The sequence below is a fragment of the Hippoglossus hippoglossus genome, chromosome 21, assembly GCF_009819705.1.
Source record: "Hippoglossus hippoglossus isolate fHipHip1 chromosome 21, fHipHip1.pri, whole genome shotgun sequence".
In the NCBI taxonomy this organism is placed as follows: Eukaryota; Metazoa; Chordata; class Actinopteri; order Pleuronectiformes; family Pleuronectidae; genus Hippoglossus; species Hippoglossus hippoglossus.
The window spans coordinates 17,988,978-18,002,820 of record NC_047171.1 but is presented as its reverse complement, the minus strand read 5'-3'; the positions used below and the strand labels follow the sequence as shown (position 1 = coordinate 18,002,820).

The 13,843-nt window shown below is 41.2% G+C and overlaps 1 protein-coding gene across 1 annotated transcript; it reads right to left on the bottom strand.

Moving 5' to 3' along the window:
• Positions 1-182: 182 nt before the first annotated feature.
• On the bottom strand, positions 183-13,239 carry slc9a2 (solute carrier family 9 member 2). Its single transcript, XM_034573192.1, has 13 exons — positions 12,698-13,239; positions 12,150-12,364; positions 11,810-12,058; positions 8,565-8,815; positions 8,266-8,483; positions 7,329-7,528; positions 6,653-6,742; positions 6,498-6,568; positions 4,653-4,820; positions 4,455-4,560; positions 3,041-3,157; positions 2,723-2,813; positions 183-1,183 (listed from the first exon to the last, which is right to left on the bottom strand). The coding sequence occupies exons 1-13, from the start codon at positions 12,957-12,959 to the stop codon at positions 756-758; spliced, it is 2,466 nt and encodes an 821-aa protein (XP_034429083.1). The 5' UTR covers positions 12,960-13,239; the 3' UTR covers positions 183-755.
• Positions 13,240-13,843: the final 604 nt, after the last annotated feature.

Below are 13,843 nucleotides of genomic sequence, written 5' to 3'. Positions count from 1 at the left end.
TTTTTCAAGCAATGACCCAAACGAAAATGATCAACTTGAATAAGCATAATATGTCTCCTTTAAAAGTAAATGCTGCTTGTGTACTTATTACTATTCAACTGTGTCATGCAGACTGTCCACACTTCCCAGTTCCTCTTTCTCTTCTGTTGGTGCCGTTCACATTTCTTAGATCATATTCATGATTTGACCAGAATGAAAAGTTTATTACAGAAGAAGAAAATGGTTACAACGTGTATCAGATTTGTGGATCCATGAGTGCAACAGACACCAAGTTACTCCTAAGAGTACTTTGTGCTACACAGCAATAAAATGTGTATCTTCAATCATGCAACTGTTAATGACACCAGACATTTAAAATACAAAAAGACTAATATTTACAAAGAACAGAGAAATAATTAGTCACAATAAAACAGTTTAAGTTACAATCGCCTTTAAACATTAAAAAACAAAATCCTACAGGAAGATAAGAAGTATTTAAAAGTCACTTGTTGAAATATGACTCACTGTTCACAGTTCACACACAGTCCCTTCACTATAGTGCACTGTGCCGCTGATGTGCCTCTGACTTTTGTCCATTCTGGCTCATTTTGAAGGGCGGTTCTCCTCCATTAAGACATGAATGAATCTCCACCATTAACTTACTGGGCCTTTACACACCATGAACACACAGTTATATGTAGATTCCCTCGAGCTGCTTGGGAACATGACACTCAGTCTGTGGCAGTCCAGCTGCCGCTGAAAGCCCAGGAACATTTTTACTTCTTCGGATTCCACTGAGGCCGCCTGAGCAGAGGGTTTTGTGTCGTCGAGTTGTCTCTGGGTTCAGCCGCCCAGGCTGGAGGTGGAGAGGAAGGCTGCTGCTGCTCCTCCTCCTCCTCTTCTGCTTCCTGATGCACATTTCTAAAGTCATCAGCTGAGCCGTTGTTATTGTCAGCAGAAGCGTTGAAGTGACGGCGAGGAGCGGGCACATGGGAATCACTGTAGGAGGAGTTTGTCCTTGACATACCACGCCCCGTCCTGCCGCTCTCACCTCTGCCTTCATTTAGAACTTCAACAGAGGAAACTTCTTTTAGGGTGTCCAGCCTTCGTAGAGGCATCATGGCTCTGGAGGAGGAGCGTGCAGGCTGGCTAAACCGAGAGCGTCGGGAGGGGTAGGCCACTTCTGACATGGTCTCCTGATCGTCTGAGAGAAAAGACATTTTTTTTTATGATTTAGTTCTCTGAATCATCCCATCACTACATACTGTGTTTTACACAGCTCTGTAAAAGAGGAAGTGCATGTGGGCAGAGAGTGTTACCATAAACCTGTAAATGTCATTGACCTGCTGGTGGCTCAATCATTATAAACTTCTTCAGGATTTTTTTTACCATATTCAGACATTACTGTATAAGCCACTATATATTATTTATATAATGTATATTGTATATTACACATATCTGTACAGGAGAATAGTGCCTGTCTAATTCCAGAGATACTCCCTTCTCTCTCTAAGCAGAACCCAAGGTCAGGTTATAGATAAAGGGCAAACCAACAGTACATTGTAGTGTCTACGTTGAGGGACTTCCATATCTATCTCAGATGAGCCAGACAGAGAGGCACCAACTTCAACTTTCACCAACTTCAACTGTTTTGCGTATTTCACCAGTGGCAAGACGTAAGGACACAATGTGATTTAGGAATGCATACTTTAGGCTTATCTATCCAATAGGATGCGAACACCTACATGTAACATAGAGAGTGACAGCAATTCTAGCCATTCATGGATGTGCTGTTAGAATGGGTGACACAAGTAGAGGAAGATATACTGGGATGCTGTGGGAGACATCTTGAGACTTGGGGGTGATAATTGCTCATGTAACTCTGTTAGCGTTTGCATATTGTTCCACCTTCTGTTCGCCTTGATGCATCAAGTCTACATTAAAAACTATTGCATAAGACATCAGCTGCTGCCTGAGTTCTCCTTTCACCAGCTTCCAGGAAACTTCCATAGCAAACTCAGGCTGTGGAGCCAAACAGTTTTCAAACCAACTGAATTTAATTTGAAAAACAAAAGGCTAAATAAGAGGCTGAATTTGGGGGAAATGTGAGGGAAATGATCCACAGGACAATAATTACATTTGATGCCATGCTGCCGACATCTATCCACAGCTAAAGAGCTTAATGCTAATATGCAAGTTTAATAAACATAATAACTTACTAATGTTTATCAACATACTTACATGCTTTGGGATGCTAACATTTGCTCTGAAAGGAACAATATCTGATATTTCAAGAATAAAGTCATAAACTAATGAGAATTTTCTTTTACGAGAGACTTCATTCGTATTACGAACTTACTCTCACATTGACATTATTCACGAAATATTATAATTTTATTTCCTCAGTATTGCTATAATAATCCGTCATATAAACCAATATGTTGGACAAATCTCTGAACTACACATGTTAAACTCATGGTGGCGTGAGAGGAAAAGTCACTGGATCAAGTTTTCTCCTAATTAATGTGTGCACATATTTTCATGGTAATCTGTCCACTAGTTGTTGAGCTAATTCAGGTGTCAGACTGACTGACCCAAGTGAATCTTGAATTTTAAATATTTTATCACAGAGAATACCATATTTTAATTTTATTTATTTGTTTCCAACCTTCAATCTAATAAAAGGAAAATAAATAGGGGAATCTGGATATTAGGGGTATACAGTTGGTTTAAGAAGCTTTACCTGTAAAGCTCACTCTCTCCGGAGGAAATAACTTGGAGTCCAGACTCTTCCCGGCAGGAAGGGAGAAATACTTCTGAGACTTGGTCCCCGCCTGAGAATGAAAAAACAGATTAGAGAAGAAGACGCAAAAAGGAGAATAATGAACAAGGCATGGGATAAAAACTGTGAAACTACTTTAATCTTAGTGTTGTCAAGAGTTAATTTACCTGCTTCTTATGAGGTTCAATCTTATCTTATCTACTTTTAACTGAGAGATTGAGAACATGTGTAGAAAGACTCAGGTCAGTATCAAACACAGTAACAGAGCTTCTTTCTTACCGATGACTGAAAGCTGCCGGGTCGGAGGCTGCGACGGATGGTGGTGTGGCGTCTGATCAGTATCTCTCTGGCGTGGGTATCATTGGGCAGGGTGTGCTTACCCGTGTACGCCGTCGTCTGAATGAAAACAACACAAAGAGGTACAACGTTAAACACATCACAGGCCTCTAATGGATGTATCAACAATTGTGCCATTTTTTTATGTTGATCTGTGATAAACGTACAAGTCTACAAGCGACCACAGTAAAGGTGAGTAACACATCCTGACAGACAATAAATGTGGAGACAAACAGTGGAGATGCTTTTACAGGAGACCGCATTCTTTAAAGATCAGATTACTCAACCAAAACTGGCCACACCTGTTTTGGCCGCGAGGGTCTGTGTCTCTGCAAACTGCGATTACTTGTCACTGTCAACACAGTTCTTATTATAAAGACTTAAAACAAACACAAACGCCTTTCTAACACTCTAAAGCAGCCACACTTCTTTAGAGAAAGGTTTCATGGCAACAAAAGGAGCTCAGCGTGGTCAGAGAATAGGAAACAATTCACAATCCTGTTCAGATCACAATAACTCAAAACCTCTAACGTGATAGGCTAAGAAAAGCGAGTAGTTTCTCTCACGAGCTGCTCAGGATGCAAAGAACCGCTCCCGTAAAAACAAACAAACATCACAGACTGAAGTGACTCAGAGATTGTGTGAGAGCGACTCGGAAAGAGGGGCCATTAAGATAATCAGACCAGTCGTCTACCCCAGAACAGAAGACACATGCTCTCCATTTATCTGCACATCAAAGTGTCTCTCAGAGCCTCTCCAGTGATGTCATGTCACTAATGGAAAAGTCCTGCCGGCCACACGGTCTGTGGTCATGCAAAACAGCAGCCCGTTTCAGTGTGTGGAGGAATCACACTGGAGAAAGGAGAGTGCCGCCCAAATCCTACGATTGGTATGAAAATGATGCTTTACTAATTACAGACGGATTTATCCAACAAACACGGACAACAGAATATTAAGTAAAAAAAAAAAAATCTCTATGTAAAATTTAAATTTAACATCCTATTCATGTAAAAACCAAAGGGGCACTGATTTGGACAAAGAGCTGCAGTGCTCATGAGTTCATTTTAAAAGTTGGATAAATTTTTAGCAACTATAGTGTGAGTATATCATTTTATAGCTGTTCAAGGTGGAACTGGTTTATTTAATTAGTGATTCCTAACCTTGAGAAGTTTAGAGCTAAGGGGGGAAACGTCTCTCTGCTAACAACTCATGTGAAAATGCAGTGACGCTGAATTATTAAGTTTTAAAACATGTATTTTACTCAAGTAAAATACCTATACTTCAATATTGTACTTTAAGTGCAGCACTTGAGTAAATGTCCTTCATCACTTTCCACCAAAGTGGTGCATCAACTCACCCGTTGCCTGATCTTGTACATGTTCTTGGACAGCATGTCATGCATGCTCTTCAGATCGGCAGCCAGGAACCTCTTCTTTGGTTTAGCAGAGGTTTTCTTATCATCACTAAAAATCAGACAGAAGTATGTATATTAAGTAATAATAAGGAGGTGATGAGATAGTCATACTAGCACAGAGGCATGATGAAGGTTTCATACTAGAGCGAGACGATGGACGGAGCCGCACTGATGTCGCCCGACACCGTGTCCAGGATCTCCATGGCGTTCTGCAGCTCCAGCTTCTTGTACAGCGCCACAATACTAGACTCGGCGCGGCTGTCTCTGATCAGGATCTTACGCAGGATTCGATTGTTGAATTTCATGAACCTGAAAATGAGATTGAGATTGAGATCGAGTTGCACGTCACACGAAGAGTGCCTGAGCCTTTTACATATACATATACACACATATACATATATATACATATACATACATACATACATACATACATATATATATATACACATATACATATATATAGATATATACATATACATATATACACATATATATATATATATATATATATATACACACACATATATATATATATAGATATAGATACTTTCATTGGGTAGAAAATAATTCAAGTTAAAGACATATTTAATATCTGGTGGCATTTTTTTTTTTTTTAAGTGCAACTTTAGTGAAATTTTGTAGCTAATGCTGAGCTTTGTACCTTTTGTTTGGTTTCCTCATGCTTCATTTTGCGTACAGCAGAAGTAAACATAGTGCTCTAGTTTATGACACTAAACTTCCCTGTCGAGGATCAGATGAACGTATTTAGAATTTTTGCAGATTTAACATTAGAGTCACTGGTGTAAAGTTCCATGACTGTGAACAATATGGATCTGAAGTCCCTGAGACACTAGTTGGTAAACCAGGTTCATTTTAACGTCTAAATGTGACATGTCACAGCTCAGAGGCAGTCCTACTTTCTGACTCTTCTGTAGGTCACTGGGCTTTTCACGCCGTTTTCACTACTTAAACTTTAAATCTACACTCTGAGACTTGATGAACCAGTCTCACGGGACAAACATGAAAAGTGAGTCAACATAGAGGAGGAGAAGGACAACTGGAGAGAGAAAAGGGGGCATGGGATAAAGGGAGAGGTGGAAACAGTGGAAGAAAGAAAGATGGTGTCTGATGTCCCGTATAGAAAAATCTGAAAAATCTATCTATCTATCTATTCCGTGTTGCAGTAGTATTTAGTATATAAATAATGTTGAATACCTATACGGGTGTGGATGAGCCCACTTTAAAAGTATAGTAACACAATAAACTATTGATTATAATCAGAAAATTTAAAATGTGAAAATGTAAAGAAAGTAAATATAGATTACTGGACTAGAGAATTTACTTGTAAGAATATAATGCAACTGACTAAATGTTTTATCAAAGGAGGATTAATGAGGTCAATGATAGAAGTATTTAATTTTAAAATAAATGTACAAACTGATCCTACAGCATTTCATAAAATTACTTTCTGAACATGTATAGAATAGTTCAATATATTCATATTTGTATTTGAACAGACTAATGTTGCTGCAGTTAATTAAAGGAACTGAAATAATTAAAATAATGAAATGTCAGAAAATAATGCAATAATGCAAATTCAAGTTATATTTGACGTAGTTGACCATGTTGGAATCATTTAGACCCAATGAGAAACTGGGGGAACACATTACCAAGCTTTAGGAAGAAAAACATGGCGGAAGCTGAACACGACACCAGTGTCTGAAAAGCTTTCAAGGTTCCCACACGGTCCCAGTGTGAACAATGGCTTTGTCAAACAAAATCACAATGAGGGAAACTGAAAGCAGGTAAACTAAGACTGTCACCTCTCCTCCAGTTTCGCTGCAGATTATTTCTCTTTGGTTTTATTCGCATGAAGCAGTAAAGCAGCGAGTTAAAGATGAAGTGAGTAACGTGTACATTTTGTCTGTAACACCAAATAAGGAATATAATGACGTTTTGTTGAGCAGAAACAAGAGAAGTTCTTACTTGTCCTTCCAGTAGAAGTGGCTCCACTGTCCACAGAGGTCCTCTATGCCTGCCATAGTGTGGTCCATGAGCTGAGAGCAAAACCAGAGCTGTTAACACTGTGTGCAAAGATATTATGTCCACGACATGTGCAATGATCACGAGCTGCGTCTCACCCTGCAGTGGATCTCTGCGTTGATGGTGTCAAGATTGCGGTTGGTTCTGCGGACATTGATGAACTCAATTAGAGGACGGATACTGATGCCCTGTGGAGAAGAGAAAAAGAGATTCAGCAGAACCCAGAAAAGAGACTAGAAATCCCAACCGACCGTCACACCACTGGACATCACGTATTTAACGACCTTCACATATTGGAGTGCGTATCTCTGTGAAGGCTAAGCGAAAATTAGATCTGCTCCAAGTTTAATGGGTTCCACCACAACATTTCATAGAAATAGATTCAGTAGTTTTTGCTTAATCCTGCTAACTAACAAACAAATGCCAATGAAAAACATTTAAATTCAGGAGAGCCAGATTTTTATTTGAATCTGCCTATTATTATTTATCAGTCCAATAAACACGCCTGACTTTTTTTCCATCAAGATCCATGAATTATTCTCTGAGAAATCTAAGAAAATATATATATTTTAAATCCCTATTTCGCAATGTTAAAGAAAGTCATTTTTTAAATCCTAGATTCGCCCCCTTATCCAGATCCACATCAAAATTTCATTGAAATCCGATGAGTAGAAAATCATGAAACAGTCCACCAGTCTGTTTCAAGCAAACATCATTCAAACATAAGACAAATGTCTAAACATTTGCGGGAAACTTACAAGCACAAAGTCTCACCTGAATAAACACAGTGAAGAGGATGACGGTGATGGTGGCCGTGACGAAGAGCGGCTTGCGGCCGATGCTATCAGGAAGAGTGAAAGCCAGGGCGAATGAAATTGCACCTCGCAGGCCACCGTAGGCCAAACCAAACTGATCTTTCGTGTTGAATGGGATGGTGCGGAAAGGGTTGATGATCTGAGTCAGCACCAAGATACCTGGGAGGGAAGAACGGGTGAAACAATATGTCAAGAGATTTTCTTTTCAGTTGTATTGTCAGCTAATTTAAAGCTGCGCTAATCTGTATTTTATATCAACATCAGATCTGTCGCTGTGTAAAATTTAGCAGCATTTCACCAATATTTTCCTTGGTAGTTGGTGGAGACCGAAACAGAGATAGATGTCGAGTGTATTCTGGGCCTTAGATAAACTAAACGCATTAACAACCACAAACAGATAATACATGTGTTGTGTTTACAGCTTGTTCTGCTGCCCCAAGTGTTCAAAAGCACTGAAAGCTGCTTTAAGTGAAACTGTTTTGATGCCTCCTCTGGTTCGAAGTTTTCAAGTCGGTTTCACCTGGTGACCACACCCAGCATCACCAGTGGGTGTGGTCACCAGTGTGCATTGGTGTGGTGATAAACACACTCACCCGAATGCATAATGTGCATTCTTGATGTTTGATGAACCAGCTCCGTCATAAATCACTTTTATAGACGATATTTTAATTATGCATCGCGTACATCCGGGTATCCTTACAAGTGGATTTCTGCTCCCTTGTCTTTGTCGACACAAACCTTAAGTTTTACCACCACCAATTCTTTACTTTTGATACAAAGGTAAAGAGGGAAAGTGGAAGGATGTGACTTTGTGCCGCCAATGTGCTCGTGTGCAAACAGAACGCTGCTTCATCGTACCCCTGAACTCTAACATGACACTGATACTATCTGCTTACCCAGACCTCTCCAAACGAAGGCAAACAGCAGCGTGAACATGATGTAGCCCCAGTTCCACTCGTGTTCTGTTGTTATCGTGACAACCCCGAGAAAGAAGAAGATGAGGGTCTCGGCGATGGAGCCAAGCATCTTGACCACGTGGCGAATGGTTGTGCAGGAACGCTGGGAAACATTTTCCTCCACGTAGTATTTCATGGTGAGGGCACAGGTAACAATGCTGCAGGAAAACATACATTCGGCTGTTACTTTTGCCATATTCCTGCAGAATAGTGAAATATTAGTTTTCAAATCTACTCACGCCATGATGGATGAGATAGCGAAGAGCTCGGCCACCAAATAGGCCAGGTAGCTGTACATGAATATGAAGAGTGGCTCGATTTCTCGGACCTTGGAGGTGAATCTCGTGGTGAAGGCGGCCACGAAGCCGAACAGAATGCCAAAGCCCATCCCACCAAGCCCGACCACGAAGAACCTCGCCATGCCGAGGAACACGTCCACTGGCTCCACCGTTGGCATGTCCGCCACAAAGCTGAACATGTTGTACAACACCTGAAAACGCGTGCACACATTCGTTCACATTCATACACAAGCACATGAAACGCTGATGAAATCACATTCTCTTTTAATGCACAGCTTTGAATGCATGCACGTGGACAAATAACCCCCCCACACACACACATCCCAGTCAGAGGTCATGGGTGGTGTCAGGGGCTGCGGTGTCTAATAACACTGCTCCAGATAAGAGTGATTTATTGAAATATTTACTCTGCACTGTTTGCAATTTGATAATCTCATTTCACCAAGTGCAGTGAATGACTCATGGAAAGGAGCATTGGGTTTTGTTCCTTTTCCTCCTGTCCTGCGTTTACGGTGCATGAAGTCTTTTTAGCTTATATCTTAAAGTCAGTGTTAAAGTTGGTGATGTTACTGGTTGCATACAATATGTCTGACTGCACACATCGATTACATTTTTTAACACAGTCGAAGAAAATTTGACATTTGTATACTGGAAATAATGGGAAAGGTTAAGTCAGAGACAGTACAGAAAACATACGGCACAAATAAAGAGGAAATCTGGTGATATTCTGTATTTTCCTTATTATCCATGAATTCCATTTAAGAAATAGTATGATTGATTCTCCTTACAAGTGTTGAAAGTTTAACCAAGGCCTGATAATTACTCTGTGCCACAGTCTGTTGAGACACATTCCTTCATTACCATGAACATTAGCAATGTAGATTATTTTCTGTGATTTCCTAACACACTGTCCTGCTGCTGTAAAAACTCACCAATGCACCAAATCTGCAGCTTAATGTCGTCCAACAGTGAAAGCACCGTTTACACTTGTTTGAGTAGCTCTTGCTAAAATCTACAGCATGGACTTCATTTATTCATTAATTTGATTGGATTTTTCCTTTCTTCCTCTATGTACTCGGGTCCACCTCCATAGTATATCCATGTCCATGTATCGAGCCTTTCAAAAACTAAATTCTTTTTTTATATTTGATGAACATGGCAAAAATAGTTTGTGGTGGTTCTTTGGGACTTCCTCTTTCATCATACACGAAAGACTGAACAGGAAACTGGCGTGAAATATTTTGTTATCATCTATTGTGTTATGTAAGAAGGAAACAGTTTTCTTTGGGTATCGATGGCTGATTTACATTAGATTAAACTGGCCCTCTCATTAAAGGGTAAAGCTGGAAACACTGACCATCTGTAACAGTGTGATCCCAGGTTTTTATACCCTCCATTGTATTATCTGACACTAGATGTCCAGGGGATCAGTGTGCCTGTCTGTATTCATTTTGTGTAAGGAGCTAAAACTAAAAAATTGTATTCTTTTCCTGTTGAGTTTGACGTAGCCAAATTAAGAGCAGGTTTTAAATGGAGTTTTGTGGGTGCCAGGGAGATGTGTCATCCCCTGATGACGCCTCTACAACTATCACCACATCGGTGACAGCATCTCCTATTAATCAGAAGTGTTTGTGCTTTTGTCAAATATTACATCTTGTTTGATTGGTGTCATTTTGAAAAAACAGAAAACCTCTGTACAGGCCGTGTCTGGACTCTCCCAGTCTCCTGGGTAAATGTTTGTCTTCACTGTCTGCACCAGCACTGCCACTGTGTACTAAACAAAAGGGTCACCACACCAAAGCTAAGAGCAGGTTAATGTAGGTTCTGTGGGGGGGGGGTTAACACAATGAAGAGAGGCAGGGGGGGAGAAACTCCAGCATGAGCTCACTGCAGTCAAATGTGTGTGTGCGTGTGTGTGTGTGTGTGTGTGTGTGTGTGTGTTCGTTATCTCCTCCCATAACCAAATGAACCGCTTACTTCAGAAACAGGTTTTGCAGCAGCTAAGGGAACAGTGACACAGTCTTCCAAACGGTTCATTTCTCTGACAACATTCCCTCACTTCCAGTTTTGAATCATTTATCAGTGTGTTGCCCGTGCACAGACTTAAACCCAGAAATAAGAGAGAGTGTAACAAACTGTACAGTACCTTGTGAAACCTGAGCTGAGCCTTTAGTGTTAAAGAACAGGAACATTTCAGACAACACAATAGTGAATTTGTTGTTTCATGTATTAGTATTCATGAAAGTCAAGGTGCCAAACAGGTCCTGACACGGTCGGTAGAGTTATAATGATCTCCATAATAAACTACATGCGTGTGATGTTTTTCTTGTTAAAATAAAAAGATTAGACAAAACCTATATCCCCTTTGTTGGACTGATATTGATCAGCAATTGTGGGGGTTTTTTGGTCAGTAACATGTGGCCCACCATCCTGAACCATTAACAAATAGAGAACAGCTGATGGTACCTTCCAATGTATGTTTTCATAACAAGCAGCTGTCAGGCCTCTGTTGAAAAAGAGAAAACTGGGTGCTGAAGGCTGATTTCAAATCTTAGTTAGTCCTATTTTTAAACGTTTTCATGCTTCAAAAATTCTCCAAGAAGTTAGATTACCGTAGCTATATGCTGATTATATGAAGTGCTTTCATCAAACTGCACCTGTGCCTCGAGATAGCGCAAATCTGGATAAAACCATGCTCCCTTTGTCTGGTCCGGGCCCAAAACCAATTGCAGATATATTGTTTACTGAGTAGGACTCATATCTAAAAGGGACTGGTCAACTGGTGGTGAAATGGCCTTTAGCCAGTGTGCAGCCTGCCACTCAGTAGCCCTTGAACAGTAGCCATTCTTAAACCTAAAATCTGTTTTTTTCCATTGCTTTTAATCAATCAGTTACATCGTACTTTTATTTATCCCATAAATTTGCCTGTACGTTTATTAGCATCTGTGGTTTTATTAGTTCATTCATTTATTTACATGTTTTGCTTGTAAAGTGCTTTGATTAACCCCTGTGTATAAGGTGCCTGATAAATAAACATGCCTTGCCTTACCTGACCTTTCATAACAACCAGTAACCCAGAGAAGGTAAAACATGTTGCAGCAAGTCTCAGCTTATGACAGTGAAGCTGTCCAAGCACAAACAATATCTTGAAATGAAACATTCAACATTTGTATGAGCCAACTCACCACAGTGACCGCATCGTTGAAGAGGCATTCTCCAAACACCACGATGTAGAGCTGCTCGTTCACAGACACGTCCTCAAACACGCTCAGCACAGCCACGGGGTCCACGGCCGAGATGATGGTGGCAAACAGCAGGTTCTCCTGGAGGTTCAGGTCCTGGACACCAAAAGCCTCAATCTGGCAGATGGCAAACAGGGACATGCCGATACCGATGCTGTTCCACAGAGTGCCCACCACTGCAAACCACAACACCTGCACATACAGACAATGAACGTCAATTATTTGTGTGAGAGAACAAGAAGTTGAATCTGTTTTAAGCGACAGAGGCTGACGTGTGACCGACCGTGCCGATGTTCTCAAAGAAAGGCCTGGTGGGCATGAAGTAGCCGGAGTCCAGGACAATGGGGGGCAGCATGTAGAGGAAGAAGACGTTGCTGGACAGCACAGCGGGGGGCTCCTCGTTGACAGAGTGCATTATGGCACCAACGATCAGACCAATGCTGATGAGGAGGCACGACTCCGGAACCCAGATGGTGATCTTGTGGTACACATGGAAACCTGAGAGAAGAGATGTGACTTTAACGAACTGTCCAAAAACACTAGAAGCATCCTCTCTGACAAGTCAGATATCATTACTGTAATCACCTGGATTCAGTTCAATTTTATCTCATACCTCAAGCACTTTACATAAGAAGGTCGAGACCTTACAATATTATAGAGAAACCCTGCAGTTTCGCACAACAAGCAAGCACTTGGGCACTGTGGAGAGAAAAATATCCTGAGAAAGCTCTTGTAGAACCAGACTCAGTGTGGGCGGTGGCCATGTGCCTCAACCGGTTGGGGTGACCAAGAAAACAGGGAGAGAAGAAGGAGCATTTTGCTGCTACTTACCAATCTTTGCGAATGAAGCCAGCAGCACCCACATAGTGATCTCAAATGGTATCTGTATTCTCGGATAATCCATCGTAAACACCGGTAGATTCGACTTTTCTGCGTCTGGATAAGCCTGGGGGGCTTCAGGCTTAACCGGGGGAAGAAGCGTGCCCCCGCCGGTTGGTTGGGGAGGGATTTCGCCTCTGGATCCATGCAGGAGACATGAAGCTGTGAATACAACCAGTAAAGCCCCTCTGAATGTGGAGATGGTTGAATCCATTTTTACACACAGTCCCTGCACAACAATCCAAACTGATGTGAACGTCTACGTCGTCGAGGCTCAATCACTCCATCCAACTTCACGATCCAAGAAAAAGAAAAAGTTCAGGACAAAGTTGGTTTCTCCTCTAAAGTTTGATTTAACGCATGTTCTCACTCCTCCATCTTCTCGAGTTCTTCACCGGTGATGGCTTCCTTCACTTTTCTTCAGCTTCGGCTCCTGCACAGTCGCGTGATCGTGCTGAGTCTCCTTCAAACTGCAGACCAACACCCACACCTGGGTAGTACTTCACCTGAGCGCTTCACGAGTTCCGATACGCGGCTGGGCGCGGCCCCGGGGCCCTGCTCCGATTGGCTGGCACCTGCAGCGGATCAACAGCGGGCGGAACGCGGTGTTTCTGTGGAGCTAATTCAGGGTCCTCTCCTCTTCTCTTTTCTAGTTTCGGTGACACCAGCAGCAGCTTCCTAACATAGTTTCAACTTTCAGCTGATACACTGTTTTACATGGTTCATGAATCAGAGATTAATGAGTCTATAGTCCAGTTTAAATAGGCCTGTATATGATATAAATAATACACATACATGTCAGGACACTGCTTATAAACAGATTTCATCCTGTAATTTTGGTAAGGAAAAATAATTCATCAATATCACAAAAAAATCACAATTCCTCTAGACCACAGTATCATGGACCTGAGAGACATGACAGAGAATGAAGCTGGATAATTTCAAATGTTTTATTATGATGGTTGATTAGGCTACTTGACGAGGCAGCATTTCCCAAATACCCATAAAAAGTCTTTATTATGGGATAGTAAGTCAGAAACTAATTCTCTGAGGTGGAGGTGTAAATAAAGGTTTGAGGTGCTCGGGCCTCCATCAAAC

Excerpts from the sequence above, each read along its gene's own strand:
- slc9a2 (XM_034573192.1), bottom strand. The coding sequence starts at position 12,959 with ATGGATTCAACCATCTCCACATTCAGAGGGGCTTTACTGGTTGTATTC. Across the intron at positions 12,059-12,149 it reads TCTTTGAGAACATCGGCACG|GTGTTGTGGTTTGCAGTGGT; the intron begins GTCGGTCACACG and ends CTGTATGTGCAG. Across the intron at positions 8,484-8,564 it reads GCTATCTCATCCATCATGGC|CATTGTTACCTGTGCCCTCA; the intron begins GTGAGTAGATTT and ends GTTTTCCTGCAG.